At 43.3% G+C, this 27,477-nt stretch overlaps 3 protein-coding genes across 4 annotated transcripts; 2 read left to right on the top strand and 1 right to left on the bottom strand.

The window, feature by feature from the left end:
• The first annotated feature begins 1,064 nt into the window (after window positions 1-1,064).
• LOC102778779 (actin, cytoplasmic) lies at window positions 1,065-5,984 on the top strand. Its single transcript, XM_087849535.1, has 9 exons — window positions 1,065-1,210; window positions 3,183-3,307; window positions 3,380-3,508; window positions 3,990-4,100; window positions 4,250-4,334; window positions 4,498-4,659; window positions 4,765-4,956; window positions 5,066-5,247; window positions 5,541-5,984. The coding sequence occupies exons 2-9, from the start codon at window positions 3,185-3,187 to the stop codon at window positions 5,682-5,684; spliced, it is 1,128 nt and encodes a 375-aa protein (XP_087705661.1). The 5' UTR covers window positions 1,065-1,210; window positions 3,183-3,184; the 3' UTR covers window positions 5,685-5,984.
• A 7,523-nt stretch (window positions 5,985-13,507) lies between these two features.
• On the top strand, window positions 13,508-16,802 carry LOC102782321 (phospholipase A and acyltransferase 3-like). Its single transcript, XM_087849546.1, has 5 exons — window positions 13,508-13,544; window positions 14,573-14,628; window positions 14,768-14,876; window positions 15,034-15,281; window positions 16,701-16,802. The coding sequence occupies exons 1-5, from the start codon at window positions 13,508-13,510 to the stop codon at window positions 16,800-16,802; spliced, it is 552 nt and encodes a 183-aa protein (XP_087705672.1).
• Window positions 16,803-16,851: 49 nt separating this feature from the next.
• Window positions 16,852-27,477, bottom strand: LOC102782018 (GTPase IMAP family member 8-like). 2 transcript variants are annotated; one of them, XM_087849529.1, is made up of 4 exons: window positions 27,419-27,477; window positions 25,445-25,542; window positions 21,596-21,649; window positions 16,852-20,909 (listed from the first exon to the last, which is right to left on the bottom strand). In XM_087849529.1, exons 2-4 carry the CDS (start codon window positions 25,461-25,463, stop codon window positions 19,066-19,068), a joined length of 1,917 nt encoding a protein of 638 aa, XP_087705655.1. In that variant the 5' UTR covers window positions 25,464-25,542; window positions 27,419-27,477; the 3' UTR covers window positions 16,852-19,065. The 2 variants fall into 2 exon arrangements, with proteins under 2 accessions (XP_087705655.1, XP_087705656.1); XM_087849530.1 differs by lacking the exon at window positions 27,419-27,477 and adding an exon at window positions 27,317-27,414.

The following is a 27,477-nucleotide window of genomic DNA, read 5'->3' as shown; positions in this document are numbered from 1 at the left end:
GAAAACACTGAGCTGGAAACAGCTTATTTGTATCATCCAATGTAGATTTCAAATATCTGATTACAGATGTTTGTGCAGGTGTTCTGTCTCTGAGGGAACCTCAGTGATTTCATGAAGCTCAGCTCACTAAATATTTGTTCACAGCTTATAAACCTCAGATGCTGCACAGCCGACATCCCAGAACAGCCACTGATCGTTAGTTTAGAGTCAGATTAATTTTACACCCACAGTTATCTGACGCAGCTCACAGGCTTGTGAAACTCTGCTTTTTTCCCATGAATGTTAAAATACTAACCTTGAGTTTGGAAAGACCTTCTGTGTGTTAGAAGAGGAACTACGTTCAGACCATGACCTGAGTGTTCACAGAGGCTCACAGAGGCAGGAACAGGACGCCAACACTTATTGTTGCCTCAGGTGGAGCGTTTATCTGTACCTGCACAGACCTGTGGATCATCAGGCTGATAGCAGCTCTGCAGAGCCACAAAGTCACGCCGAGTTCCTCGACAGTTCCCTGGAAGTTTGTTTCATGAGCAGCTACAACGACTAAAACGTTTCCTTTCACGTTTCTGTCTCAGAGAGGAGAATGATGAAGGATGTTTGCTTTCACCTCTCGTGCTCTCTCTTCACTCCAGTCACAGTTTTCCAAGTCAGTGGTTCCTGATTGCAATCATGTGACCAAACATTTGAACTTGAATAAATAAATAAAGTTTTTTGTATTATTATTTCCTCCTGTTTGACCTTCTGGGTGATTTGTGTGATGTATACTCAGCTATTTTTGGTTTACTGCAGCTTTCTTTAATATTCATCAGCGCAGAGAATAAACTACATTTAATCCAGAGCGTACTTCCGGTGCTCCTGGCCAATCAGCGTCCTCGTTCTCAAGTGGACTCCATATTAGATTAAAACCTTTGCAGGGTTTTTGTGGCGGAGGAGAAATCAGGATTCCGTCTCTGGTGCTGGCCCCTCCCCTTTGACGGATGCCTCCTACAGCCAATCATCGCGCCAGCTGAGAGCACCTGCGAGGTCCTGGTCACCTGGACCAATTAGAGCGCGGCTGTCAGAACGTTACCTTTTATGGGAAACGCCAGCTGTCCCGCGAGCGCGGATAAAACCGGTGCGCTCGCGCTAACGTTGCAGCAGTAACCGCACAGCTGGGCCAGAGAAGCATCCGCGAGACTTCACCACAGACGCGCCTGACTCACCTGCACAGGTAACACTCAGAGTACAGTTTGTCATGTAGTTCGGAGGTCAAAGTGGAACAATTAGGCTGAAGCTCGGTTTAATGAAAGAGCTCAGATTTAAAGTTAAAGCTGTCGCAGCGGAAACACGATGTTACTCTGAGCTGCGGTTTCATTAGAGAGGCGCTAAAGAACAAACCGGTCCTCAAACCGCTAACTCTGATCTGACCGGAGGAGAGGCTCTGTGAGGCCGGAGGAGAGGCTCTGTGAGGCCGGAGGAGAGGCTCTGTGAGGCCGGAGGAGAGGCTCTGTGAGGCCGGAGGAGAGGCTCTGTGAGGCCGGAGGAGAGGCTCTGTGAGGCCGGAGGAGAGGCTCTGTGAGGCCGGGGGATGCTGGTTTAAACCAGCCTGCACGATAAAAGCTGAGATCTTTAAGTAAAACTGGAGGAAAATATACAACAAACTGAGTGATGTTAAAGAGGAAAAATGCCAAAGTCAGCTAACATCTCACTGTTTTGTAAAATGTGCAGGTCATGTTTCTTCTGAAACTTAAAGTGAAAAATGTGATACATTTCTTTAATGTTCATGACTGCATGAGATTTATTCAAGTTTAAAAACTGTCAAAATCCATCTTCAGTGACCTGAGGGAGGGGCTGCTCCTCTGCTTCCTGTTTCTAACTCTTACATAATCAGATCTCCTGCTGTACTTTTCTGTTCAGCCAACTTAAAAAGATGCGTGACTGTTAGTGTGACCTGGACACGTGCATAGAAACTAGAAACCTTGTTCATAAATGACTGAGCCAGATGAACATCTGGGTTTGCAGAGCAGAAGAGTTTGTTCTGTCTGAACTTGTTGAAATGTTCTCGACTGAAAAAGGTGACAAAACAACTCAGTTTAGCCAGAAGCCCCACCCACCATCAATGTTCCCGCCAATGTTTCACGTGTCTGAGCGCACAAACTCCTGAGCGTCTCTTGGATCACTGTGAACGACAGCAGACGTGTGCGCTGTGGTCACGCCAGCATCGAATCATCCAAGTTACATGTTTTATTAAAGTAATCAAATTACAGCATTTATGTTAGATGACTTTTAATTAACTGCTTCAGTTAACTTCAGTTAACTGCTTTACAATGGAAAATTTAATAAAATCTTGTTCACGACCTGTGTAGCATGTTAACACTATTGGAAGTAAAAATAACTTTAACTCCAATTTTGAAAAAAACTTTGTAATTTATTTTTTGCTCTGACTTGAATTATGACAATGAGTCATAAGTAGAGTCCTGTAACTGAAATAGAGTAAATAATGACCAATGTTGGGCAATTAATTATTTAGTTCTTCAAAAAGTTACTGAGTTTTGCAAACAGTTTTTTGCAGCTGTTCACCTAAAAATGCAGCCAAGGCGTTTTTTTGTTTTTTTTTTAAATAAACTTTTCAAACTATTTACAGAACAATCAGCTGTTCTGCATCAAATTTTGTGCCACAACAATAAATGCCATGTTCCCATATAATTTTTTTTGATTGGTCCCCATAGTACATTTTCCCACCAATAGGAAAGGCCGGGGGTTTGCTCACAGGCGGAGAGCGTTTTCCTTATAAAACGCCGTTTTTACCATTTCTTCCTGCAGTAAATATAAACGACGACAGTATCCAGGAAGAAAACCAAACATTGCAGATATTTTTATCAAACTTTTATAAAAACTGGTATAAAGTCCACACTTTCTCTGTCAGTTGTTCCGTCGGTCCTGCTCACATCTCCAATGGTTGTACACGTTGTCATTAACGTGGCTTCACTCCACATCAGCCGCTCTGCTCGCTAAAACACCGGTGTCGCACATGAGGACGCTGTCATAGCCTGTCAACCACGTCGATTAGCTGCGTATATACGAGTGTGAATCGCATCCCATACGGGAGCAGCCAGTCAGTGACTAACACTGCAAAACAGGATTATTAATGTATTTACTTTAAGAGATTTACACTTTGATTATGTGAATGACTCTTCTTTCAGACATGGATGAGGAAATCTCTGCCCTCGTTGTTGATAATGGCTCCGGTATGTGCAAAGCGGGTTTCGCTGGAGACGACGCCCCCCGTGCTGTCTTCCCCTCTATCGTCGGTCGCCCGAGGCACCAGGTACGAACATCGCTCTCAGCAATTTGACTGCAACCCTGCGCGTAAGCCTGACGCGTGTAACTGTGTCTGCAGGGTGTGATGGTGGGAATGGGACAGAAGGACAGCTACGTGGGAGACGAGGCTCAGAGCAAGAGAGGCATCCTGACCCTGAAGTACCCCATCGAGCACGGCATCGTCACGAACTGGGACGACATGGAGAAGGTGAAGGACTCTATCAAAGCTGACATCTCTCACTACAGGTTTTCTTTAACCTCCTAGGACCTGGCGTCCATATATGGACATCACATTTTGGGTTATTTAGACCAAAATACTCAATTTCAGCCTGATATCCAGTTATGAGGACATTATACTGCTACTGTTCTATCAAAAGGTTTCCTCATGTGGCTCATTTTTCTTAGAAACAACAATTATTTGTTTTCACGTTCATCGGGGCCCCAATATGTCCAAATATCAAAGAGAAATTAAAACTGCTGCTGTGGAAGAGTCTTAGGAGGTTAAACCCCTGAATGAAATCTGACCAGTTTCAACAGAAAATCACAACAAGCTAAACTGGTTTTATTGCTGCTGACAGATGCCATTTTCAACTTTGATTTCATCACCTGAGAAGAATCAGAGTTCAGGCTGAATACCGTCTGATTTAATCGCACTTGTACTCAACTTGCAAGCTGCCTTTGTCGTGCAGATCTGGCATCACACCTTCTACAACGAGCTCCGTGTCGCTCCTGAGGAGCATCCAGTGCTGCTGACCGAGGCTCCTCTCAACCCCAAAGCCAACAGGGAGAAGATGACACAGGTGTGTGAAGGACTCTGATTAAAGTTGATCCTGTACCTGTGAAGGTTTTCTAGCCCAGATGCTTTTTGTACTTGTAGAAAAAAAGTAAATTTCCAGGCTAATGGTGTAATTATAGCACTTGTACTTTAAACAGTCTTTCTCTGGTGCAGATCATGTTCGAGACCTTCAACACTCCTGCCATGTACGTGGCCATCCAGGCCGTGCTGTCGCTGTATGCTTCTGGTCGTACCACAGGTGGGTTTCCAGCATTTCTTGCTGTGCAGAGTTCTGCTTCAGATGAACTTCCTTGTCTAGCTCGGGGCTCGTTTCTTCAGTTGGGGTCAGAGCAGCAGCCTGTGACCGTTACAGGAAGCACAAAGCTCAGTGGTTCCAGAGTGACCTGAGTTTTGTCCTGCAGGTATTGTGATGGACTCTGGTGACGGTGTCAGCCACACTGTGCCCATCTACGAGGGCTACGCTCTGCCTCACGCCATCCTCCGTCTGGATCTGGCCGGCAGAGATCTGACAGACTACCTGATGAAGATCCTGACAGAGCGAGGCTACAGCTTCACCACCACTGGTATGTGTGCAGTTTTACCTTCAAGCATGCTGACGTAATGCCATAATCTGCAGCTACAAACCATGACCATGATGCGTCCATTTAACTGTCAACTCTGACCTCCAGCCGAGCGTGAGATCGTGCGTGACATCAAGGAGAAGCTCTGTTACACGGCTCTGGACTTTGAGCAGGAGATGCAGACAGCAGCTTCCTCTTCCTCCCTGGAAAAGAGCTACGAGCTTCCTGATGGACAAGTCATCACCATCGGCAATGAGCGGTTCCGCTGTCCCGAGGCGCTCTTCCAGCCTTCGTTCATTGGTTTGTAAATCATCAGTTACCCTCCAGACGCCTGTTGGTGAATTTTTCTGAAAGGGGCTGAAGCCTTGGTGCATCAGGTCTCTCACTTCTGCACTAAAACTTCCTTCAGGTATGGAGTCGGCTGGTATCCACGAGACGACCTACAACAGCATCATGAAGTGCGACGTGGACATCCGTAAGGACCTGTACGCCAACACCGTGCTGTCCGGTGGCACCACCATGTACCCCGGCATCGCCGACCGCATGCAGAAAGAGATCACTGCCCTGGCCCCGCCCACCATGAAAATTAAGGTTTGTTACTTGGATCTCTTGAACTGTAAACTTGTGCAGTGTTGCACTTTAAAAACTGCAAACTTTAAATCTGTCATCAACGTCTGCCCATGTATGATGGGAGGCTCAGTGTTGCACGGTGCCGTTTACACCCTCCTCCTCTGGCATTTGGCACCACTATATAAATCTATCTGAAGCTCGTTTTGCTGCCCTCTAGTGTACACTTTCTCAAACTTAACTACCTGCTGCTGCGCATCTCTAGACTGGCCTACAGGTTCTCACCTGCCTCGTGTCTAATCTGTTCTCGTCTCCAGATTATCGCTCCCCCCGAGAGGAAGTACTCCGTCTGGATCGGTGGCTCCATCCTGGCCTCGCTCTCGACTTTCCAGCAGATGTGGATCAGCAAGCAGGAGTACGATGAGTCCGGCCCCGCCATTGTTCACCGCAAGTGCTTCTAAAATGCTTCCATGCTCCTCCCCCTCCGCCCTTGCAGGCGTCGCCGTACTTCCACTGTCCCAGCTACACGTGCGTCTGGTTTGTCTCGCATGGACACGCCTGACGATGCTGTGAACACGACGGATCAGGTTTAAGTGTTACAGTAAACGTTTCACTTCAACCACATTTCAAACACACTTAGCAATTCGAGTCCAGTTTGAGCTGATTCAAAGTGTCAGACAGGAATTTCCACTGCATCTCTCTGGTCATGAAACTCTACAAACTGTTAAAGTCTTTCAATAAAATATCATTTATTTACTTAATCACTGAGTGGTCGTTTGAGTTTATTGCTGTAAGCCTCGTCTGAGTAATTTACACAAATCAACATGAACATTTCAAAATAAGGTCAATATTACGACCTGCTGACATGGGAACAGGATTAGGAATCCGTTTCATGGTGTACTGCAGAGCGTCTGATGCTGAGCGGCTTTAGCCTCAGAAGAGGAAGGACGTCTTCACCTCCCGTGACCTCACAGGGTGACATTTAGGATTTCCTGCACTTTGTGCTTCAGGAAAGTGTTTTAAACTTTGTTAAACGACGGCAGCTTTATTGTTTCAGTGTTTGTTTCCTGCAAGCTGATCTCGTAGATGGGAGAAATTTAAAAAGGCCACAGACGAGCGCGCTGATGTCAGGACGTTTGTCTAAAATTAGAAAAATCAAAGTGATGACGTCTCACCGCTGAAGCACAGACGTAACATTGGACAGTTAAAGGCTCACATTCAGGGGGTCGGTCGCCTTCATGACGATGCACCTGCATCCAAGCTGACTCGTCACCTTTTGATTTTGTTTCTTCACCTCCTAAATACACACTTGTTTCCTTTTTATGCAAATACACCTGCATGTTTTATACTTCACGTGTTTTTGTTTCCTGTGGTCTTTGCATCAGTGTTACATAAAAATAAAAGCTGACAGCAGCACAATAATCCATGAATAGATGCAGTGTTTCATCCAGTGATGAGAACGTGTGTACTGCACCGTGCAAACAAGAAGAGGTTTGTTATTTGACAGGTTGTCCAGTAAATTATAACTGTGTACAGAAAACGGTGAAATGTTGTTTTAGTTCCATTAATTCAAAAAGACAAAATCCTGACTTTTGTTCAGAAAAGAGATGAAGCTGGTGTTGGACACTTTTTGTGGACAATGTCTTTTATGTAACAGCTCTGTGTGTGCTGTGTGTTTCAGTGAGAAACATGGGTGTCACAGTGAAGGTGTAGTTATTGGCACTGACTCGATTTCCAAATGAAACATTTATATTATTTACTAACTACAGAGCTGAACGTTTGAACAGCACTTCACTTCTTCCACATTTTGTCATGTTACAGCTTTATTCTACAATTTATTAAAATCATTTTTCTACTCAAAATCCAACACACAATGATCCATAATGACAACGTGAAAAACAGCTTGAAATTCCTGCGAATGTATTAAAATAAAAAAACTTGCAACCAATTTGAATATTCTTGTAAACTTAACCATCGAGCACAAAGTTAACAGGAGCTCCAGCTCTGGATGACAGGTCACATGCCTCCCATCACTACGCTCTACACTTAGATCCATTTTTGTCTGCAACTCCTGAACTTGAAGGAATTTCTGTCTCTGAGACTGAAATCTGATCAAGACCTGTAAAGCCTGACTGCGCATATAAGAATAAAATTACATCAGCTCTGGGTGTTGATGTCAGGACCAGTGAACGGTCAAAAGAATAATCACTGAAGATGTTCAGAATTTCACAGAGCCTCAGTTTGTGTTGCTGTGTCAAGTCCTCAGACTGTATCACCAGCAGGAACACATGAGAGCCAGCATCAGTCTCACACAGGTTTCCACGTGTCCTCCTAGTTTGTCTTCAGAGATGCTGGAATGAAGCAGATCTGGTGTGTTGATGAGAACTGTTTCTTTGCTTTGAATGAGTCCACTTTTCGTCCACTGTTAAATTTGTCTCTCCCAGTAAGACGTTTCCCACTCAGACCAGCTGCTGCCCAGCAGAACAGCCCTCGTCTCAGACACTGAAATGGTAACAAAAATGTTAAACGTTAGCACAGAATCTACAAATGTAACATGTGTTTTTAAAGAATACATTTTTATAATACAAAAACAATAATGTCATAAATTTTGTTTGTGCATCACGACAGTTTCCACATTTAGAAATGAAACATTTAATGTTTATTCTTAAAACTGTTCATTTTTTTTCATGGTTAATGCAGTGTTTTAGATTATCAGATGGCGCCGATGAGGATGGCTGCCATCACTCGCCATCACTCGCCATCATACTCAATTTCAGGTTTTCCTCGTGTTTTTAACACTTGCAGATTCTGCAACAGTCTGTGTCTAAATATTCAATCTGCACAAACACTGGACACATTTTATGGACCGTCTCTTAGCACACACTGACCCGAACACTTTTTGTTTTAACAGATTAGTCGTTGTTGTTTTTTATTTTCTTATTGTATTATTGTCTCTCTTTTAAATTGTATTGCATGATTGTTGTGCATTTTACTTATTTTGGTTGCATTTTAGTGTGTAAAGCACTTTGTGCAGCATGAGCTGTTGGAAACGTGCTGTTTAAACGGCACAGATCACCTTCGACCACACAAATGCCCTTGAGCAGAAACTACGCCGGAGGAAAGGAGCCGGGGTCATGGTCCAGCTGATGAACAGACAGCACCATTCCCCACTTCCCACCATTCTTCTAGCTAACATCCTAACTTTGGAAAACAAGCTGGATGAACTGCTGACCAGGATGACTTTCCATCAGGATACTATACGGAGAAATGGCTGAATTCCTCAGTTCCTGGCTTGGCTGGTGTTCCTGTGAGAACAAAAGTACCTCGTTCACATGTGCCTGCCCCCAACCAGCCTTCAGCAAATCAGATCTCTCCTTGGTCGTCCTGCTACCAGCTTATAAGCAGAAGCTGAGGCGTGAGCAGCCAATCATGTGCCTGGTTCAATGCTGGACCGCCATCGTCTTGCGTCACTGCTTCCAAGCTGTTGCCAACAATAGTGTGAATGATTGCACAGAATAATCAGTAAATACACTGATGACATCATACCACAGGTTACTATACAGACTCACTCTAAGCAGAAGCCACCAGCTGTCACCTGGTGAAATACGCTGACGACACAGTTCTCCTGTCACTGCTGTCAGGCCCTCACAGCACCACGGCCGCTCTGCAGGAGTTTGTAGAGTCATGTGACAGCTCCAAACTTGACCTGAACGTGAGCAACACCAAAGAGATGGTGGTGACCCCTCTCACATTGTTCACCCTGCATTTCCATGGCTCCCCTCTGGGCGGCGCCTCTGCTGCATTTGCTGCAGGACTGAGAGGAGGAGCGCCACCTTTGTCCCCATAGCCACACTGCTTTTTAACTCCAGCCGATGAGAACATTTCCACACCAGAAACACACAGACCAGATAACATCCCAGTCGCGCTCTCAAACTGGCAGCTTTCTTCACAGACACCTTTAATTGTTTTTGCCTGAGGATCCTCTGTGCCACAGCCACACACTCGTCACAGAAGCATCCACACTCATACCAGCAGATTCAGTATGTGTTACTCGTGTGCAATATTGAGGGTCTCTGAGCCTAAGAATTTAACTTAGGCTCAGTAGTAGTAATATGCTGGTAGTAATATGCCATTGTTACCTGTAAAAATAAAAACTTGAACTTGTTGAACTTTTTTTTTGCTCGTACTCATGCTGCCCCGACGTCAGCCAGCGCATATTGGGGATGTCACAGGCACCGATCGGTTTTCTATCACCTATTTGCTGGGAGTAAGGGCGCCTCCGTTTGCGAGGTGCGCCTGCTGCTTGCGGCACAGGGAGGAGAGGGCGGGGCGGCGGAGGAGTCTCTGGTGGCTGGAGCAGCATCTAATCACCAACCAAAATAAATCTAAATAAAAACAAAGCAACAAACACGAAAACACCAGACATCATGATACAGACTTATAATTTGCACCGATGTTTTTTCGAAATTCTGTACACGAAAAGTGAGCGCGAGAGCCCTCTGTGCGCGTGCTCGCTGCTGAAGTCAAAGTAAACTTTATTGTCAACTCCGCTACATACAGTCCAGTTTATAGAGAGACGAGACGACGAGGCTCCAGTTACAGCAGTGAAAGTACACAAACAATAAATATAAGAAGAGTAAGAAAATAAATACACACTTTAGGACTCGGGGTAAAGGGATCAATAACAATTTAAAATTTATAATTTACAGTTTGATGATTTAAAGTCTCACACAAGCCGTCGAAAGGAGAGGGGCCTGCTGCTTCCAAATAGAGCACATTTCATTTATAATGTTGTAAATCCAAGCCCATCATGTATTCATGATTTGAATCCTGGGTTGTGCGAAATCCCAGAAATAAACCTTAGACAAAGTGAATCTGTGAACTGAGGTGTAGGTGTGTTAGATCATGTTGTGGTGATCCTCGGGTTGAGATTTGTGTTCATACTGGAGTGCAAAATTAAAACCAATGGAAGATGGACAAGAAAAGTTCAAAGTCATCAGGTGCTCAGTTTAGAAAAAAAAAGAAAAAACGAGTAGAAACGAGCAACAGATGCAGGTAAGCAGATGTGTCACTGGATAATGGCAGGTCATCCTGAAACAATCAGAGTCAGAATACTTTATTAATCCCTAAATTATGTGAGTTACAGTTGCTCCAAGAAGAAATGGTAAAAATAGCAACAGTAACAGACTAAACTCCAAATATTATGTTACAGATGTTAATATTAATGAGTCATTGTCAGTTGTTGATTTGTCCTGTTCTCATTGTATGATGAATTATGATGCTGTTTGGTAGCTGTTTGCATATGATGCATACTCTCTCTCTCTTCATATGTGTGTGTGTTTCTCTGGCAAAATTCAGTGTGGTTCCGACAACAGTTTTATGTTAATGTACAATCCTTAATATGTTTTATGTGTGTGTGCCACAGCCAATAAGGTCTTGGCAAGATGGCCAATCACTTATACCAACAACAGAAATACTGGCACTGATGCACAGGGAGGAGTCTCCTGCTACAGCTGAGAATGGGAAGTGCAGAGAAATCTGTGTTTCACGTAGTTTCATGCTCTATTTTGTTAGTGGGGAACACTGAGGCCTCAAACTGTGTAAAATAAACACATTAACTAGATTTAAAGGGTTAAAGGCTGAGACGGTGTTATGACTGCACTTGTCCAACTCCACAATGAAGCCACATGAGATTTCTGCATGTTCAGCATCACCTCGTCAGATTTCAGCAGATGTGTTGTTCAGAGCAAACTGCTCAGATCTCTCATTCAATCATAGATGTGTTTTATAGAGACGTGAGTCTTAGAAACATGGATGGAGGAGGGCAAAAGCGTGCCGCACACAAGACGTCAGAGACACACCTCAGGGGCAAAAACACAGATGCAGTGAGTGGGTGAAGAAGAGGAAGTGTCTCGGTGTCTTTAACCGTCTTTAACTGTGTCCACATAAACCATGTGGACACAGCTGTTCCCACACCTGCCTGCTGTTTCTGTCGTCTCCTCCAGTTTGTGTAAATGATTCTTTAACGTTAGAAAGAAAAGTAATAAAAGCTGAGTTTCACTTTAAGTTTCACAGTCACAGTGTCCTCTGTTTCCACAGAAACCCCCTCTGTGCTGTCAGTAACAGTCTGAGTTTGACTTTTGTACAATAAAAATGATCAAACCTGAAAGCTGAGCGATCTGACTCTGAGTACAACAGCGTGTTTGACACATGCGCCTCAGATATGAAAGATTTATTTGTCTTAAACACTTAAATGTTTCAAAGCCTTAAACACAAGATTTTTAATGAAGGTGTTTGAACCTGGAGCACGTGCCTCCAAGTCCACGGAGACAGTCACTGGTGAAATGCGTGACATCACGTGGATGGAGACACGGAGCCTGCGGTGTTTCAGCTTCAGATTAAACAAGAAAAAAACCTCGAGTGACAGAAAAAGACACAAAATTATTCTTGATGACAAAAGAGACACTGAAACATTGTTTGCGTGGATGAATGTTTTGTGTTTGTGTAGGTCTGTTTTACATATTATAGCGTGGCACAGTTATTGCTCTTTACACGGACACGCGCGCTTTCCTACAGACTTCCGGTACTGCCTCATCCTCCTCTCCTCGAAACGTTACTCTGACTCTTTCAACTGCAGCATCAACAGGTCAGTGAATTAAACTTTACTCTTTATTGTTTTTTTCAGTTCCTATTATTATCATTTAAAACGGGCACGTGATTGACTTCAAATTGACAATAATCATTAATCATGCAGCTGCACGAGGTCGGACTGGCGTATAGAAATATAAGATATTTCCAAAATCAAACTCGAGTTTGAATTCATGTTTGCATCTTGCACCGAGGTGAGGTTTGCGTGAGTGAAAGTTTGATTGTTAATATTTTTGTCAGTGAGAAGAAATAAAACAAAAAAATTAAAGAAATAAAAAAAATCTCAGTTATGGAAAAACGAAGAAGCTCATAAAACAGGGGCTCTGCAGACTTTTATGTTTGTTTCCAGCCCGAGTTTATCATGAAACGCTCAGTGAGACAGGATTTAAACCTGGAGCGCGAGAATGAGGCGCGTTCATGTTCCGTAAACGAGTGGCCGGTAACGTGTGCGCGCGGAGGAACAGTGACTCCTCTGATATGAGACGGGTCGTCTTTACTGACCCGGTGCTGAGCAGCAAACACAGCAGCGCCGACATCATAACCGACAACCACAGGAGCGAAGCTCCAATAAAGAAAGAGAAAATAATGTGACAGCTTTCCTTCTTTGTCATCTACCTGTCACCTGGAGGAAGCATCCGATTGGTTCTTTATTAAACGGTGTGGTCTCAGGTCCATTTCTGAATCTCTTACTCTGATCTGGTCAGTGATCCTGAAAGAGCTCAGAGGTGTTTGACACGAACACTGCTGCTGGTGTCAAACACACTACAGGGGGTCTCCGACTCAGCCAAAGAGCAGAGCAGCTGCCACCAAAACAAGGGTGCAGGTTTGATTCCTGTGACCTCAACAATGATCCTTTTCATCAGAGATGGAGTTTGTCTGCAGTCCCCGTGTCTGTGATTGGTGGAGAGCTCAGTGCTGTTAAAGAAAGGCTGAAGTCTCAGCTTCAGAAAAACTCAGGACAGAATTCAAGGAGAGGACGAAGAAATGCTAGTTTGTTTGTTTGTTTTTTTACCACGCGCCTTTGGCCTGGCATGCTAAATTATACTGTGATTTAAGCCAACGGCTTCCATGCTGCTAAAAAACATTTCCTGACATACGGAGAACGTGACCTTCGTACAGCAGCTGCGTGTTTTTAAACACGTTTCATAACCACAGAGGAAACAGTCACAGTTCACGCTGGGTCACACAAAACTGAAAGTAACCCGAGACAGTAAAGACATGCAGGTCTACTCGGTTTATACGCTGTAACCAAACTAAGGATATTTCTGTAAAGATGAGTTTAGTTTTATTTAAATATTTTATTCTGGTTTATTTTAACCCGTCAGCTTTGATCTTTACCTTCATTGGTGTTTAAAGTAAAAAGCACTGTAAAGATATCATTTCTTATCTTATGTCACTGTTGACGTCACATAATTTACTGACTCACCTAATTTAACATTGCAGCAGAGTTTCTTATATAAGTCTGAGGACATTCACAGTTTAACCTTTCCTGAGATGTAAATTCAGCTTCATTGGTCATAAAATCCTGCTGTGAAGATAAACAGAGTCAAAGTTTGTGTAACTGAATTTTAATTCTTCCAGAAAGCTCCGGAAGTTCCTCTCATCTGCAGTTCACGTGTCTCAAGTTCAGTTGGTGATGGGAAGCACAGCATCAACATCGACATCAGCATCTCGTGAGTCCTTCACACTTTAACCCTGAAACTCTGCTGGGGGCAGAGGGGAGGAGCTCCGACCCATGACTGATTCTTATTGGTCAGTCTGATTACAAACAGAGTCAAACTGTCCAGTCAAATGGCAGATTGCTAAAACATGAAGCAAATTTTCAAAATAAGAGATGCCAATGTCTTCTTCATCTATGAGGGTGTAATTATGTTTTTTAATGAAGGATGTTAAATATTTATAACAGCCATATGAAAGGCTGATTTTAGCTTCCTGTGTAAAAAGTGAAGCAACTGTGGAAACATAAAACCTGCATTCTTTTTATTGGCCAACAGGGGGTGACACATCACGTTGTGTTAAGACTTACAGTTGCATTAAAGTGTAGGAGAAAAAGGCCTCAGCTCCTTTGATGTTGACTTCAATAAACACATTTGTGACGGGTTTATGAGGTTTTTGTGAATTATAATAAGTTTAGAGGATTATAATGGATAAAAAACAGGTAGCTGCTGTTTGACTACAAGCCATCACCCAAAAGTCAGGTTCACAGTCAGATCCATGTTCTTCATACCTGGTTATGAAACACACAGATCATACAGTAAAAACACTCCAGGCTTCAAAACAAGAGCCAACGAGTGACATCAGTGGCTACATCCATCTTTTATACTGCATGTAAAGTGCACCACAAATTCAAAATGTTTAATTTTGAGTTAAAATATTCTGCTAACACTGATCTTTGATGTCCATCAGTGATAAAGCTAAATACCAGAAACACCTGTTTGATTCAGTTTGGGTGAACATTAAAGCTCTGAAGAAAGATGCCACACATATAACAAGAGCATAATTTTTAAGGATGCTCGATTAACCTTCAGCCAAGTCAGTGTTGACATATCTCAGTGATTTCACCCACATGTGAGGGCAGTAACCCCAAACATCATCACTGACTGTAAGTACACAGAGAAGCTTGATCGTGTTAACACTGTGTGTTATTAGATTGATGCTGTCTGTGGATGGATTTGGTTTATAAAATGATCTTTTCCTGCAGGTTCTGAACATCATCAAAGCAGCTCGAGGTCTGTGGACGAAGTACCCACTGACATGGTAAGAAAACTGTTTGCTTCTGTTGTCTATGGCTGTGCTTTGATTGATTGATTTGTTTAATTTGAAGTCTCTCATCAATGTGCTGCAGTTTCTGAGCACAGTCAGCTTCAAACACATTTTCTCTGTCTGTAAATCACAGAATGGTCGGAGGCCTCAGCGCGGGGACTTGATAGAGATCTTCCGTGACAGCTATCAGCACTGGGCTGTGTATGTTGGTGATGGCTCCGTGGTTCACTTGGTCGTGCCCAGTAAGTCCCGCACACACTTCCCACAGCTTAACTCCTCCCAGTCTGGAAGAAGAAGCTTAAATGACCTCACACATGAAACTGACTCATAGCTCACTCTAAAAGATGAAATCATGAAGCCTCTACTTCTGATCCCAGTTTATCCTTCATGTGTTTGCAGGGTTCAACAGCATCACTGTCATAACTCAGAGGGGGGCTGTGAGGGAGGAGACTCTGAGGGCTGTGGTGGGAAATGACCAGTGGCAAATCAACAACAGCCTGGACTCCACCCATAGACCCCGCCCAGCTGACGTCATTGTTACGGAGGCCAGGAGCTGGGTGGGCAGAACGATAACGTACCACAGCATCAGGAGGAACTGTGAGCACTTTGCCACAGAGCAACGATATGGTGTGTCTGTGTCGCAGCAGGTGGGTGGCACCATGTAGACCCTTCAGTGATTTTCTAAACAGAAAATACAGAATCTGTTTGCAAAGAACAAGATCTGTGCTGCTGGAAGCTCATTTCTTCCTGTTTGACCCTTTATTTGAATTCTACTGATGAATCCCTGAATACTGGATTCAGATTAACAGAGAATGCATCTGCAGAAACATAATGTAAAAACATCATCTATCTCCTACTGACTGAACTTTAGCTTTAAAAAATATTCAGCACTGTGAATGTAAACAGGAGATCTTCACGCGGATGTTGTGTCTCCTGCCCTTTCACTCCCCTCGTGGTGGCAGATGGCCCCGCCCCTCCCTCAGCCTGGTTCTGTTGGAGGTTTCTTCCTGTTAAAGAGTTTTTAAATGAACAGTAAAGTGTTTTGAAAATTGGGTCAAAAACTCATTATAAAAACCTAATTTAATCAGATATGCATGTAGAAAAAAAAAAAAAAAGCTCAAGCTTTCAAGCTTTTCCAGCACATTACCAAAAAATTAATGCATGTTTCACTTCACATCAAAGTCAGATCATCCAAGGTTGAGTTAAACACTTTTGTTCCCTTTTTGTAAAAACAGAGAAAAATGCATCACACAAACAAAAAGGGTGCCTTATATGCATATAGTGTATAAAGCACATTTCACTTAATTAAGATGTACAAATGTGAACAAAACAACATGTTAGAGTTCCCCATCTCCTGTTGAAAAAACCCCACAAAACAAGAAAACTGCACCAAACACCACCAAATAAAACACATTAAGGCCAAGTTAATACGTCTGCTCAGATATTGGTGCTTCTTTCCTATGTGACAGATGTTTGTTTTTTTTAGTTAAGATGTTAAAGGTAAGATTTTTAAATACATTGCCGTCTGTATTATTGCTGAAGGCCTAGATTGTCACCTTTAAAGTGTTTGTGCTGATGAGACAGGCATGAAGAACGGCACTGAGAACAGATGACAAACTCGGTTCAGGTCAACATATCTCTCTATTGCATGACTTTTTAATTTTTGGGGAAAAAAATATTCTCCCTATTTTGGGGGAGTTTGAGGGTCCCTATATATCAATCAAAAAAACGTACAAATACTCAAAGATTATTTACTATTTACTCACTTATCGTGTAACTCGAGAGAGCACAAACTCTACCATTGTCATTTTCCATCAAACACTCATTAAAACATCAGCCTGCAGGCATGTTAGTGCACTCATCCCCGACTGTCCGGGGAGGGGCGGGGTCACACGTTGAAACAGATATGCAGAGGTGCACGGCAGCCCAGGCGGAGGAATTTTGCTTTTACACTCATTTTATTTCTCTATCTGATAAGAAACTAGGTCTGAATGGAGTTTTGAATCATGGCAGTCTTCCGTTCATCAGGATGTCTGCTCACTTCCTGTGATGTTTTCTCCCTGCAGGTGCCTCAAGGAGTGGAAGACTTTACCAGAGCGTGGGATACAGTTACTGATGCAGTTACTAATCCTGCTACAGTTACTGCAGGCCTGGGACGACTTTGGTAGGCCTAAAGCAAACTTTGTGTGAGACGCTAAAACATTTCCTTGATTTTAAAATACAGTAAGTGGAAGATAAATGTGGTTCCTCTGTAACTGCTGCAAAGCCAGAGCTACGATTCGATTACTCCACAGTGCTTTTAATCATGATGTGTTTCCTTACATCACTTCATCCACTGGCCCACAGTATATAAATACTGCATCTCCACAGAGTTTATTGTCATTCTTACATTTTATGACTAACAAATAATAAAACATTTTTCCCCAAAAGTTGATTCTGTTCATCTGGACGTTTTTTGAAGGAAAAAAAATTCGTCACTCATCTTCAGTGTCAGCTGACTGCAGGTCAGGTCTTATAAGCAGGACATTTGCATAATGACTGAAACTATACAAAAAATCAGTTTCGTGGTGCGATGCATTGACTGTGCTGTCATTGTGTCATCGAGCAAAAATTAAAGGGAAACTTTCAAACTTCCTTTGATTCATGCAGAATATGGACAAAACTGATTTTGAGGTCTATTTTCAAACAAGTGATATTAGGCACCGACTCTAAAACGTCTTTTCCTCATGTGTTTATATTCATACTGACACACTTTCAGTCACAGAATTGACAGAATAGTGTCATCAATCAGTTCATTCAATCGTTTTAATTAGCAGTAATCAGCCCCACAGAGAGGAGCTGTATGAACTGATGACATGTGAAACGGGTCAATCAGCTGTTTGCTTAATTTGAATTTCTCTGAAGTCTTTGAAAAAATACAAGATTCATCAGAAATGTAATGATGTCACATAATTTGAAAATAAAAAAAAAACTTTGAGGCCAAAATTTATCTGAATATAAAACTTATAAAAAGAAAAATCTGCAGCTGACATCCATCCATCCATCCATTCGCTTATCCTTTTCAGGGTCGCGGGGGGCGCTGGAGCCTATCCCAGCTGTCATAGGGCGAGAGGCGGGGTCCACCCTGGACAGGTCGCCAGTCTGTCGCAGGGCCAACACACAGGGACAGACAACCATTCATTCACACATTCACACCTAGTGACAATTTGGATTATCCAATTAACCTATCCCCACAAGCTGCATGTCTTTGGACGGTGGGAGGAAGCCGGAGTACCCGGAGAGAACCCACGCAAACACGGGGAGAACATGCAAACTCCACACAGAAAGACCTGATGGTGGAATTGAACTCAGGACCTTCTTGCTGTGCGGCAACAGAGCTAACCACCGTGCCACTGCAGCTGACAGATTTTGTAAAAGTACTACTTTAGTAACACTACAAGAACAAATTGTTTTCATTCAGGTTTCTGAAAAACAGGAGAAACTTTCAGGGGAAGGAAGACAAAAACGATTTCTCTCCACAAATTTCGACTTTTGTTGCAGGATCTTTAAAACATGAAAAACAGTTCTGATACTTTCCTGCAAAACAACAAAGCACATCAGTTCCACTTTCACTGGTTCCACTCGTCATTTTTGTAATGATGTAATGATGATAATCGTCTCTTCTGCAACAAGTGAGAAATGTGTTCCTTTGGTTCTCTGTATTAAACCTGAATTATTGAGATTTTTATAAAGTGTCTGATGAAGTAAAACGAGGCCGTCTGCATGACTGTGGCAGATTCATCTCAGTTCGCTTACTCAAAAAGACTTAATACATCCATTAGTTCTCCAGTGTCTTTTTGTTCACGTTCAATTTAAAGGGTTAAAGACGACTTTCATCAGAAACTTTGAATTGTTTGGACGTCTTGGTTAAAGCAGGATCCTCAGTCTCACAGCTCACATGTTCTCCATTGTTCTCCTTTACAATCTGACGACTTTAACATCTCTGCGTGATCAAGTTTCATCTTCCACGAGTATCTGTCTCTGCACAGTCTGATCACAGCTTCTAAGGGTGGATGTTTGTGTAGTCCTCAGATGAGCCATCCTCTTTGGGATTTGATATCACAATGACTTAATGGACAAGAATTTCACTTGAGTCCAAACTTGTTTCACAGGTTTTTCTGAAGCTGATGTATTTTTGTGCACAGCAGTGAGAAATGTACTTTGCAAACGCAAAAAAAAAGCAGTTTGTTCTGCACATTCCTGGAAAAAGTGAGACGTCCACTTTTTGTAATTACAGCTTGATGTTTGTTTTGTTGAGTGGCAGCAGGATGTGACTTTTTTTACTATAGTTCATGATTCCATTTGAAGTGTAAATGAGTAATTTCACTCTTATTTAAAGTAGCTTGAACAAACTCCATCAGGGTAGTTTACATCTCAGCAAACGCTACAAGCTCACAGACCCTTCTCTGCCGTTGCGCTCTCTGTAGTGTTTGTGGTAAATACATAATATAATAAAATTATTATTAATGACAATAAGGCAGCAACCCATGAATACGTCCATTTCTTCCTCTTCCACTGATACTCTTCCTGCAGCTTTCTGTAGTTTGCTTTCACCTCCTCCAGGTTCTGTTTTTGCTCCTGATGACATCGCTCCCAGATCTCCTTTCTTTCTTTGCTCCAAGCCTCTCGCTCTTTCTTCATCTCTCTCCTGTGCTGCTCCAGCTTCTTCTCAGCTGCTTCCTTTTGTTCTCTTTCTGACTGAACTCTCACTTCTTCTTGTTTTTTCTGTCTCTTCGTCTCCTCCTCTCGTTCTCTCTTTCGCTCTTTGCGCTCCTTGTTGATGGATTCATCTTTTTCCTTCAGCTCATTTGCTCTCCGTTTTCTCTCCTCTTCAATCTGTCCTGTCTGCTCACTGATTTTCATGCGCAGAGCTTTCAACTCTTCCTCGTGTTTTTTCTTGAGGTCCTCGTCTCTCCTCTTCATCTCTTCATCCTTCTCTTTCAAAACTCTCTCCACGTCTGTCTGTGGGACTTCCTTTGTGTCGTCACTCATCTCACTGATTTTACGTTCTCTCGCTCTGCTCTGTTTTCCATCAGCACCTCCCACCTCACTCCTCTGTTCAGCTGGAAGCTTCCTCACCATCTCAGTCAGACCCTTGATGACTGTGTCCTTGGAGAAGCACCCGAACTCTTTAACTATCATCTTTTCCACAGTATCTAACAGCTGTGGGATCTGCCGTTTCTCTTTGATGTTGAGAACAACAGATCTTCCTCCACAGCTCTCACAGAGCTCCTGGATGTCTTCATTATCCTTTACAAAGTTACCAACAGCTGGATCTGTAGGATCTGAGTCCACAGTGAACAGAATCATGGTGAAGTCATTGACTCGAGAGCTGAATGTGTTCTGGATGGTCTCTAACTCTCCCTTGTCTTCATCAGTGAGGGGAGCCACAGGTAGGACCAGGATGAAGGCATGGACACCCTCAGGATCACAGAGGGAGATACACCTGAGTGATTCCTCCATCACTGCCTCCTGAGGTTTTCCATACAAGGCAGGCAGCTCCACCAGGGAAACCCAACGTCCACACACCTCTCCCTGATGTTTAACACACTCTGATGAGTTGGAGACTGAATGAAGCTCAGTCTGACCTAAAATGGCCTTGGCTGCTGACGTCTTCCCTGCTCCTCTCCTCCCACACAGAACCAGGTTTAAAACACACTTTGGTCTCATGAATAATCCGCCATCCTCATCCTCAAATACATCACAGCTCAGATGATCTTCATTTATCTCCTTTGCTGTTTGAATCAAACGTGTTAACAGCTCTGAACGTTCAAGGCTCTTCTGCCACAGGTATCTGTAGCTGCACATTCTGATAATTTCTTTTAGCGGTGGATGAGTCATACAGTTTTCAAATGAGCTCTCTTCTCTGGATGTTGACATGAAAATTAGTGAATGGTCAAATGATCGATCACTGAACAGTTGAAGGACTCTGCAGAGCCTCTGTTTTTGCTCCTCAGTGAAGTCTTCAGGCTGTAGAACCAGCAGGAACACATTAGGTCCAGGATCAGAGAGCCTCACACAGTTGTTCACATGTTCCTTCAATTTGTCCTGAGAGATGTTTGGAAGCAGCAGATCTGGAGTGTTGATGAGAACTAGGTTCTTCTCCTTCAGTGGTCTACTTGTCTTACAGCAGTCCGGCTCCTCGGTGCTGAACTCATTCTCTCCCAGTATGAAGTTCCCCACGTTTCTCCTCAAAGAACAGCTGTTCCCCAGCAGAACAACCCTCAGCTCAGACACTGAAAAGATAAAAACTAAATTAGATCTACACATCAGGCATTCAGAGAAATTAAATTGTTGACATGCAGTGAGGAAAACAGAGGTTTTTATGCTTTCTCCTGTGAGGATGGGGACACTTAACTTTAGTCTACATCTAAACTAATGCATGGCCTGAGTCAGGTGTTCCTCCTTTCCTTTCGTAATGCTATGATTCCTGTTTAATGAAGCTTGCGTTTCATGAGGTGTTTCTCTGAGTGGGTTGTGTGCTAGTGCAGAGGCTAAAGACAAAGTGAAATTTCTACAGAATGTGTCAGGCATTATCGATGTCATGAGTTACAGTTACATGGTAACTCTAAAGTTTATGAGACTACGTAGAGTCCACTGATTATGTTGGAACATGACAGGAAAAAGCTGCAAAAATGCAGCAACAGATTCAGAAAAAGGTTGAAATGGAAAAAGCTGGAACACAAAGACTAAAGGCTAAAGCTACACTGACACCTGACTGTGGGGGTCAGCCAGTCAGATACAGGACTGCGTGAGGAACATGATTTGGACAGATGAAGATCAGATGATGGAGAAAGTTTGGAAAATTCTACAGATCTAACAGAGCAGGGGGCACGGATAGAAAGAAGTCAATGTGAGAGTCTGAACTTTGCATCCTGAATGGTAAAATAACCGTAAACACCATAACTGCAGTTTAACTCACTGGAAGGTTTTATGTCGGGGATGCTGCTGCTGTGTCTGAGGGGTTGAAGGTTTCCTGTAATAAAACAAAACAATGATGATGTCACACACAGACACATTCATAAATAACTGCCATCGACACATGAGACCTCTTTCTAGTGAATCTTTTCTTTGTGTCAGTATTTGATCCTGTGTTTGATGCCTTGACTCATATGTGGTGGCTTTTTTTCTTTCTCAGTATTAGATGTTAGCAGTGCTCTGTAAATCTGTTACATTTGGTCTCAAACATTTAGGCTTTCTCCAGCTAAAAAAACATTCTAATTATCAAGGCAATATGAATGAACACATTTAAACTTTCCCAACTTGTTATCAGGGTCCCTCGGTTGTTGATCCAGAGTTTTGAGTTTTTGTGGAATCATAGTTCTTGTGGATTTGACAATGTTATTTTCGTCCATCCATCCATCCATCCATCTTCTTCTGCTTTATCCGGGGCTGGGTCGCAGGGGCAGCAGCCTAAGCGGAGAAACCCAGACCTCCCTCTCCCCAGCCACCTCCTCCAGCTTATCCGGGGGAACACCAAGGCGTTCCCAGGCCAGCCGAGAGATATAATCTCTCCAGCGTGTCCTGGGTCTGCCGCGGGGCCTCCTCCCGGTGGGACATGCCTGGAACACCTCACCCAGGAGGCATCCTTGTCAGATGCCCGAACCACCTCAGCTGGCTCCTTTTGATGTGGAGCAGCAGCAGCTCTACTCTGAGCCCCTCCCGGATGGCCGAACTTCTCACCCTATCTCTAAGGGAGAGGCCAGCCACCCTTCGGAGGAAGCTCATTTCTGCCGCTTGTATCTGTGATCTCGTTCTTTCGGTCACTACCCACAGCTCGTGGCCATGGGTGAGGGTAGGGACGTAGATTGATCAGGAACTCGAAAGCTTCACTTTTACGCTCAACTCTCTTTTCAACACGACGGACCGGTGCAGCGTCCGCATTACTGCATCCGCAGCCCCAATCCATCTGTCGATCTACCGCTCCCTTCTCCCATCACTCGTGAACAAGACCCCGAGATACTTGAACTCCTCCACTTGTGGCAGGAACTCGTCCTCAACCCAGAGTGGGCACTCCACCCTTTTCTGGCTGAGAACCATGGCCTCAGATTTGAAGGTGTTGATTCTCATTCCCGCTGCTTCACATTTGGCTGCAAACCATTCCAGTGCGAGCTGGAGGCCTTCACCAGATATAGCTAACAGAACTACCCCTAGCAATTCTGTCCATAAAAATTATGAACAGAATCGGTGACAAAGGGCAGCCCTGGCGGAGTCCATCACCCACCGAAAATGAGTCTGACTTATTGCTGGCTATGTGGACCAAGCTCTTGCAATGGTTGTATAAGGATCGAGTGGCCCGTAGCAATGGGCCAGACACCCCATACTCCCGAAAAACCTCCCACAGGACACTCCGAGGGACACGGTCAAATGCCTTCTCCGGGTCCACAAAACACATTTAGACTGGTTGGGAAAACTCCCATGCACCCTCGAGTATTCTCGAGAGGGTAAAGAGCTAATCCAGTGATCCACCATCAGGACAAAAACTGCATTGTTCCTCCTGTATCCAAGGTTCAACTAACAGACAAATTCTCCTTTAAAGCACCCTGGCATAGACTTTCAGAATACTTTATTGATCCCTAGGTTCCCGGGGATGCTGAGGAGTGTGATTCCCCCTATAGTTGGAACACACCATCTGTTCCCCTTCTAAAAGATGGGAACCACCACCCTCACTATAAATGTATAGTGAGGGTCCACCAGTTCTGTCCAGCATCTTCCCCCGCCACCTGATCCAACTCACCACCAGGTGGTGATCAGTTGACAGTTCAGCCCATCTCTTTACCCGAGTGTCCAGAACATATGGCCACAGGTCTCTTGTGATACAATTACAAAATCGTTCATCGACCTGTGACCTAGGGCATCCTGGTGCCACATGCTTATTGACACCCTTATGTTCGCACATGGTGTTAAATATGGACAAAATGTGATTTGCACAGAATTCCAACAACAAAAAACCACTCGGGTTCAGATCCGGGAGGCCGTTCCTCCCCAATCAGGGCCCTCCAGGTTTCACTGTTGTTGCCCACGTGAGCGTTAAAGTCTCCCAGTAAGACAACAGAGTCCCCAGATGGAGCACCCTCAAGCACTCTGCCCAAGCAAATCTGAACCGTCGCATAAGCGCAGACGACAGTCAGGACACGTTCCCTGACCCGAAGGCGCAGGGAACAAACCCTCTCATCCACTGGGAGAAACCCCAATGTACAGGCAGCAAGCCAAGGGGATACTAGAATACCCACCACAGCCTGCCGCCTCTCACCAGGGGCAACTCCAGACTGAGACAAAGTCCAACCCTCTCCAGGAGACTGGTTCCAGAGCCCAAGCCGTGCGTTGAGGTGAGCCCGACTATATTTAGACGATACCTCTCAACCTCACGCAGTAACTCAGGCTCCTTTCCCACCAGGGAGGTGACATTCCATGTCCCTATTGCTAGTCGTGGTAGCCGGGGATCGGTCTGCCAGTTCCTCCACTCCTGGCTGCTGCCCGACACACATTGCACCCAACCACTAAATCATGCTTCCCTGTGTTCTTGACTTTTATTATTATTATTATTATAGCATGCTCCTCTAATATTGGTTTTCTATGGCCTAGTATTGGTGTCTTTAATCTTTAGTTACTGATGACCTTGGTTTGATAGACTTCATGGTTTTCCTTCTGTCAAGTTCATATGCTGAGTCCTTGCTTCAATATTTATTTCCTGTTTTATTTTGGTAATTCCTGCTTCATGTGTTCAGTGTCCAGTTTAATTTCCCTCAGTCTCGTTCTCCTTTATGAGTTTTAGTTATGCTCACTTGGCTTGCCTAACCTCCCTAATTACTCTTAGTGTGTTTATAGCCCTTATCTCTCCTTAACCCTTGGTCACATCAAACTGTTTGCCTGCTGCCATGATCTTAGTCCCTTGTGTTCCATGAATTTTTTACAGCTTTAATGAAAGGTTGTTTTAAGCTTCAAGTCTGCCTGTTAGTCTACACTGGGGTCAAAGTTCTTCCCAACTACAACACTTGTGACTGTTGTTAACTTTATTAAGATCCAGAGTTCTGGGAACTTGGATTTTCGTGTTCACTTAACTACAATATTGACATTAACAATAAAATTGTTGCCTCAGAGGCACGCTTTCAAAAATAAAGCGTTTATTTGGCATTTTCAGACTTTTCAATTTAATTCAATTTAAATAGCACCAAATCACAACAACAGTCACCTCAAGACGCTCTATAGTGTAAGGTAAAGATCCTATAATAATACAAACCGGAGACCTTTCATGGTTTAGGCAATCTTACAACCCTACACTATGGAAAAAAATTTAACTTTGTCTTTACAAAGCAAGTATCAAAGGAATGCTGGATAAATAAAAAGAAGAGGACACAGCTCAAGGTTAGCTGATGCACTGTTCATTTCTATACTGTAGGTTTAGCATGTCCCAGTTCCAACAAGGAGCCAACACAATCCCAACCTTGTGCAGTGCACAAGCTAGTATGGTGCCCCTGTTGCTCCAAAGTCTGGTTACACAGGTAGGTTTCATCTGATGCAAAAAATCGATGCCAAATCAAATATGCAGTTCCTTCATTTTGAAATACACGCCACTGAAGCTGAGAGCTGGAGAAAGCCAAGATGTATTTATTATAGAGTAACAGAACACTTTCCTACTGAGAAACAAGGCCTACACATGTGATTAGAGGTAACGAACACAACATCAGACACTGATGCGGTGAATATACGCACAGTGAGAAACATTACATCATCCAGGCTAACTCTGGATGGTTCTGCATCACTCACTCACCTGTTTCTGCAGTTGCCATTTTGCCGCTCTGCTGGAAACAGACGAGATGAGCAGATATTTATTAACTCATCTGGAGACAAACTGTTGGGTTTAAGAACCTGAAGAGAGAAAAGTTCAAAATGTTAATTTGTTAATGCGTCGAACTCACAAACACGACACCTCATGTTGTATCTTCAGAAAGCAGCCGAGCTGCAGGTGACTTCCACCTCTGTATCATATGGAGTGAAAACTTGAAGTAATTTATTCACAAGGTATAAAGTCTATTTACATCTGAGCTGTAAAAGTGAATCTGAACACCAGGATGTAGAAATCACAGCAGATGATGCTTCAAATATAGATGCTGCTGCACACAAGCAGCCTTCACACAAACACAGCATCATCGTTAAGGACAGACCCTGAACCACACTGACAGACTTTTACACTATAAGTAAAATGACTCCATACAGTTAAGTAATGAAAACATTAAGTTATCAGAATAAGCTCTTGATTCTTCAGTAAACTGCAGTTTAATGCATCTGCAGCTTGTGTCTGTCAGCATCACTGAGGAGGAAACTGTGATGCTGAGTGTCGTCCTCGGTGATCTGTGACTTTGGGAAATACTCCTCTAATGTTTCTGAGGAACTAAAAAAGCTCATCTGTCAGCTCTGAAGTATCATCTCACCCTACAATAACAATAACAGGTATTCTACGCTCACAACTGTCCCAGTGAGACAGAGTCCAACAATCTACATCTGCACCTTAACAAAGTGTTTTTTTCACTGTGCCATGAAACAGATATTTATGCAAATTTATAACTGTTGTTCTGTGAGAGTAGTGTGAGCTTATTGTTGTGTAATTATATCGCTTCATGATGTATTTTAAAGCAGATTGTTTTTACTTGTACTTTTATATCATGTAAAGGTGGCCAAGTGTACATACAGGTTATAATTATACAGGACTGCTTCTCACTTCTTTTATATGAACATTTATTTTGTTCTTTTTTCTCTGAAACTTTATTTATAAGCTGTGTGTGAGCCCTGCCTGATGTGATTCCTGTGGGGAGGCATCAGACAACCCCACGATCTGCCAAGTCAAACACGTGGAGCGACCCTGTGGTGACCCCACTGAGCCAAAAGCAGCTGTTTACAGTCAGAGCTTCATCAGTCTGTTTATTTTATTCAGTAGTCACACTTGAAAAACATATTAACAGACAAAAGTAAAACAGAAGTTAGGAAGTTAGTTATTAATTCAAGTTAAATAATAAATTAATTATCACAGGTTAAAATGGACAATAATGTTTAAGTATACATGATAATAAAGTTCAAGAAAAAAAAAACCTTGGCTCCTCCTACTCTAATATCTAAAATGGTGTCGGAGGCCTAACAGAGATAATTATCTCAGTTTAATCCTTGAGTCGCATCATTTCAGAGAGATTATACAGAGATTATACAGAGAGAGCAGATTAAGTCCATGAATCATATCAGGACCACCAAACACGGTCCGAGCTGGTTCTACAGCCTCTGATCCAAAGAACACAGAACAGGCCTGTATCAGGACACAGTGACAAACTTTACTTTTCCTGATTCCTGATCAAACCTTTCACAAAAGCACTGCACTCCTCAGCTTTAACTTTAACCAGGTTTAACTGACAAAGAGCGAGCAGAGAAGTGAAAGCAGGTTTTCTTGTGTTATGGCGCTGCATTTCCGCGTCTTCCCTGTGAACCTCGGGTGTTACTGTCACAGAGATGTGATGTAATCATGAGGTTTTTCTGTATTTTATCCTGTTTTTTAATCAAGTCACCGGTTCAATCTTACTTTCACACAGATTTACAGACAAAAATACGACATGAACTATATCGTTTACTTCCGGTCCAAATGTTCCGCGTTCATTACCTGAACCGAAAATTCACCTCGAGGTCACAGAAAGTTTCTCACAGTTAAAGTCTGACGGCGGGTCTGAGCCTGCTTCTCTCTGCTGTCTGTGATAAATGTTACCTGGATGAAGACGCTGTCGCGCAGGTTCAGAGCTGCAGGATTCAAGTTTCTACGGTTCA

The sequence above is a fragment of the Neolamprologus brichardi genome, chromosome 12 (assembly GCF_056152115.1).
Source record: "Neolamprologus brichardi isolate AB-2024 chromosome 12, ASM5615211v1, whole genome shotgun sequence".
Lineage (NCBI taxonomy): Eukaryota > Metazoa > Chordata > Actinopteri > Cichliformes > Cichlidae > Neolamprologus > Neolamprologus brichardi.
Note: the sequence above shows the minus strand (reverse complement) of the source record. Positions and strands in the feature narration are given on the sequence as shown.

Excerpts from the sequence above, each read along its gene's own strand:
- LOC102782018 (XM_087849529.1), bottom strand. Across the intron at positions 20,910-21,595 it reads CCCCGACATAAAACCTTCCA|TGTCTGAGCTGAGGGTTGTT; the intron begins GTGAGTTAAACT and ends TTATCTTTTCAG.
- LOC102782321 (XM_087849546.1), top strand. The coding sequence starts at position 13,508 with ATGGGAAGCACAGCATCAACATCGACATCAGCATCTC. Across the intron at positions 13,545-14,572 it reads AACATCGACATCAGCATCTC|GTTCTGAACATCATCAAAGC; the intron begins GTGAGTCCTTCA and ends CTTTTCCTGCAG. Across the intron at positions 15,282-16,700 it reads GTGTGTCTGTGTCGCAGCAG|GTGCCTCAAGGAGTGGAAGA; the intron begins GTGGGTGGCACC and ends TTCTCCCTGCAG.
- LOC102778779 (XM_087849535.1), top strand. The coding sequence starts at position 3,185 with ATGGATGAGGAAATCTCTGCCCTCGTTGTTGATAATGGCTCCGGTATG. Across the intron at positions 4,335-4,497 it reads TGCTTCTGGTCGTACCACAG|GTATTGTGATGGACTCTGGT; the intron begins GTGGGTTTCCAG and ends TTTGTCCTGCAG. Across the intron at positions 4,957-5,065 it reads CTTCCAGCCTTCGTTCATTG|GTATGGAGTCGGCTGGTATC; the intron begins GTTTGTAAATCA and ends AACTTCCTTCAG.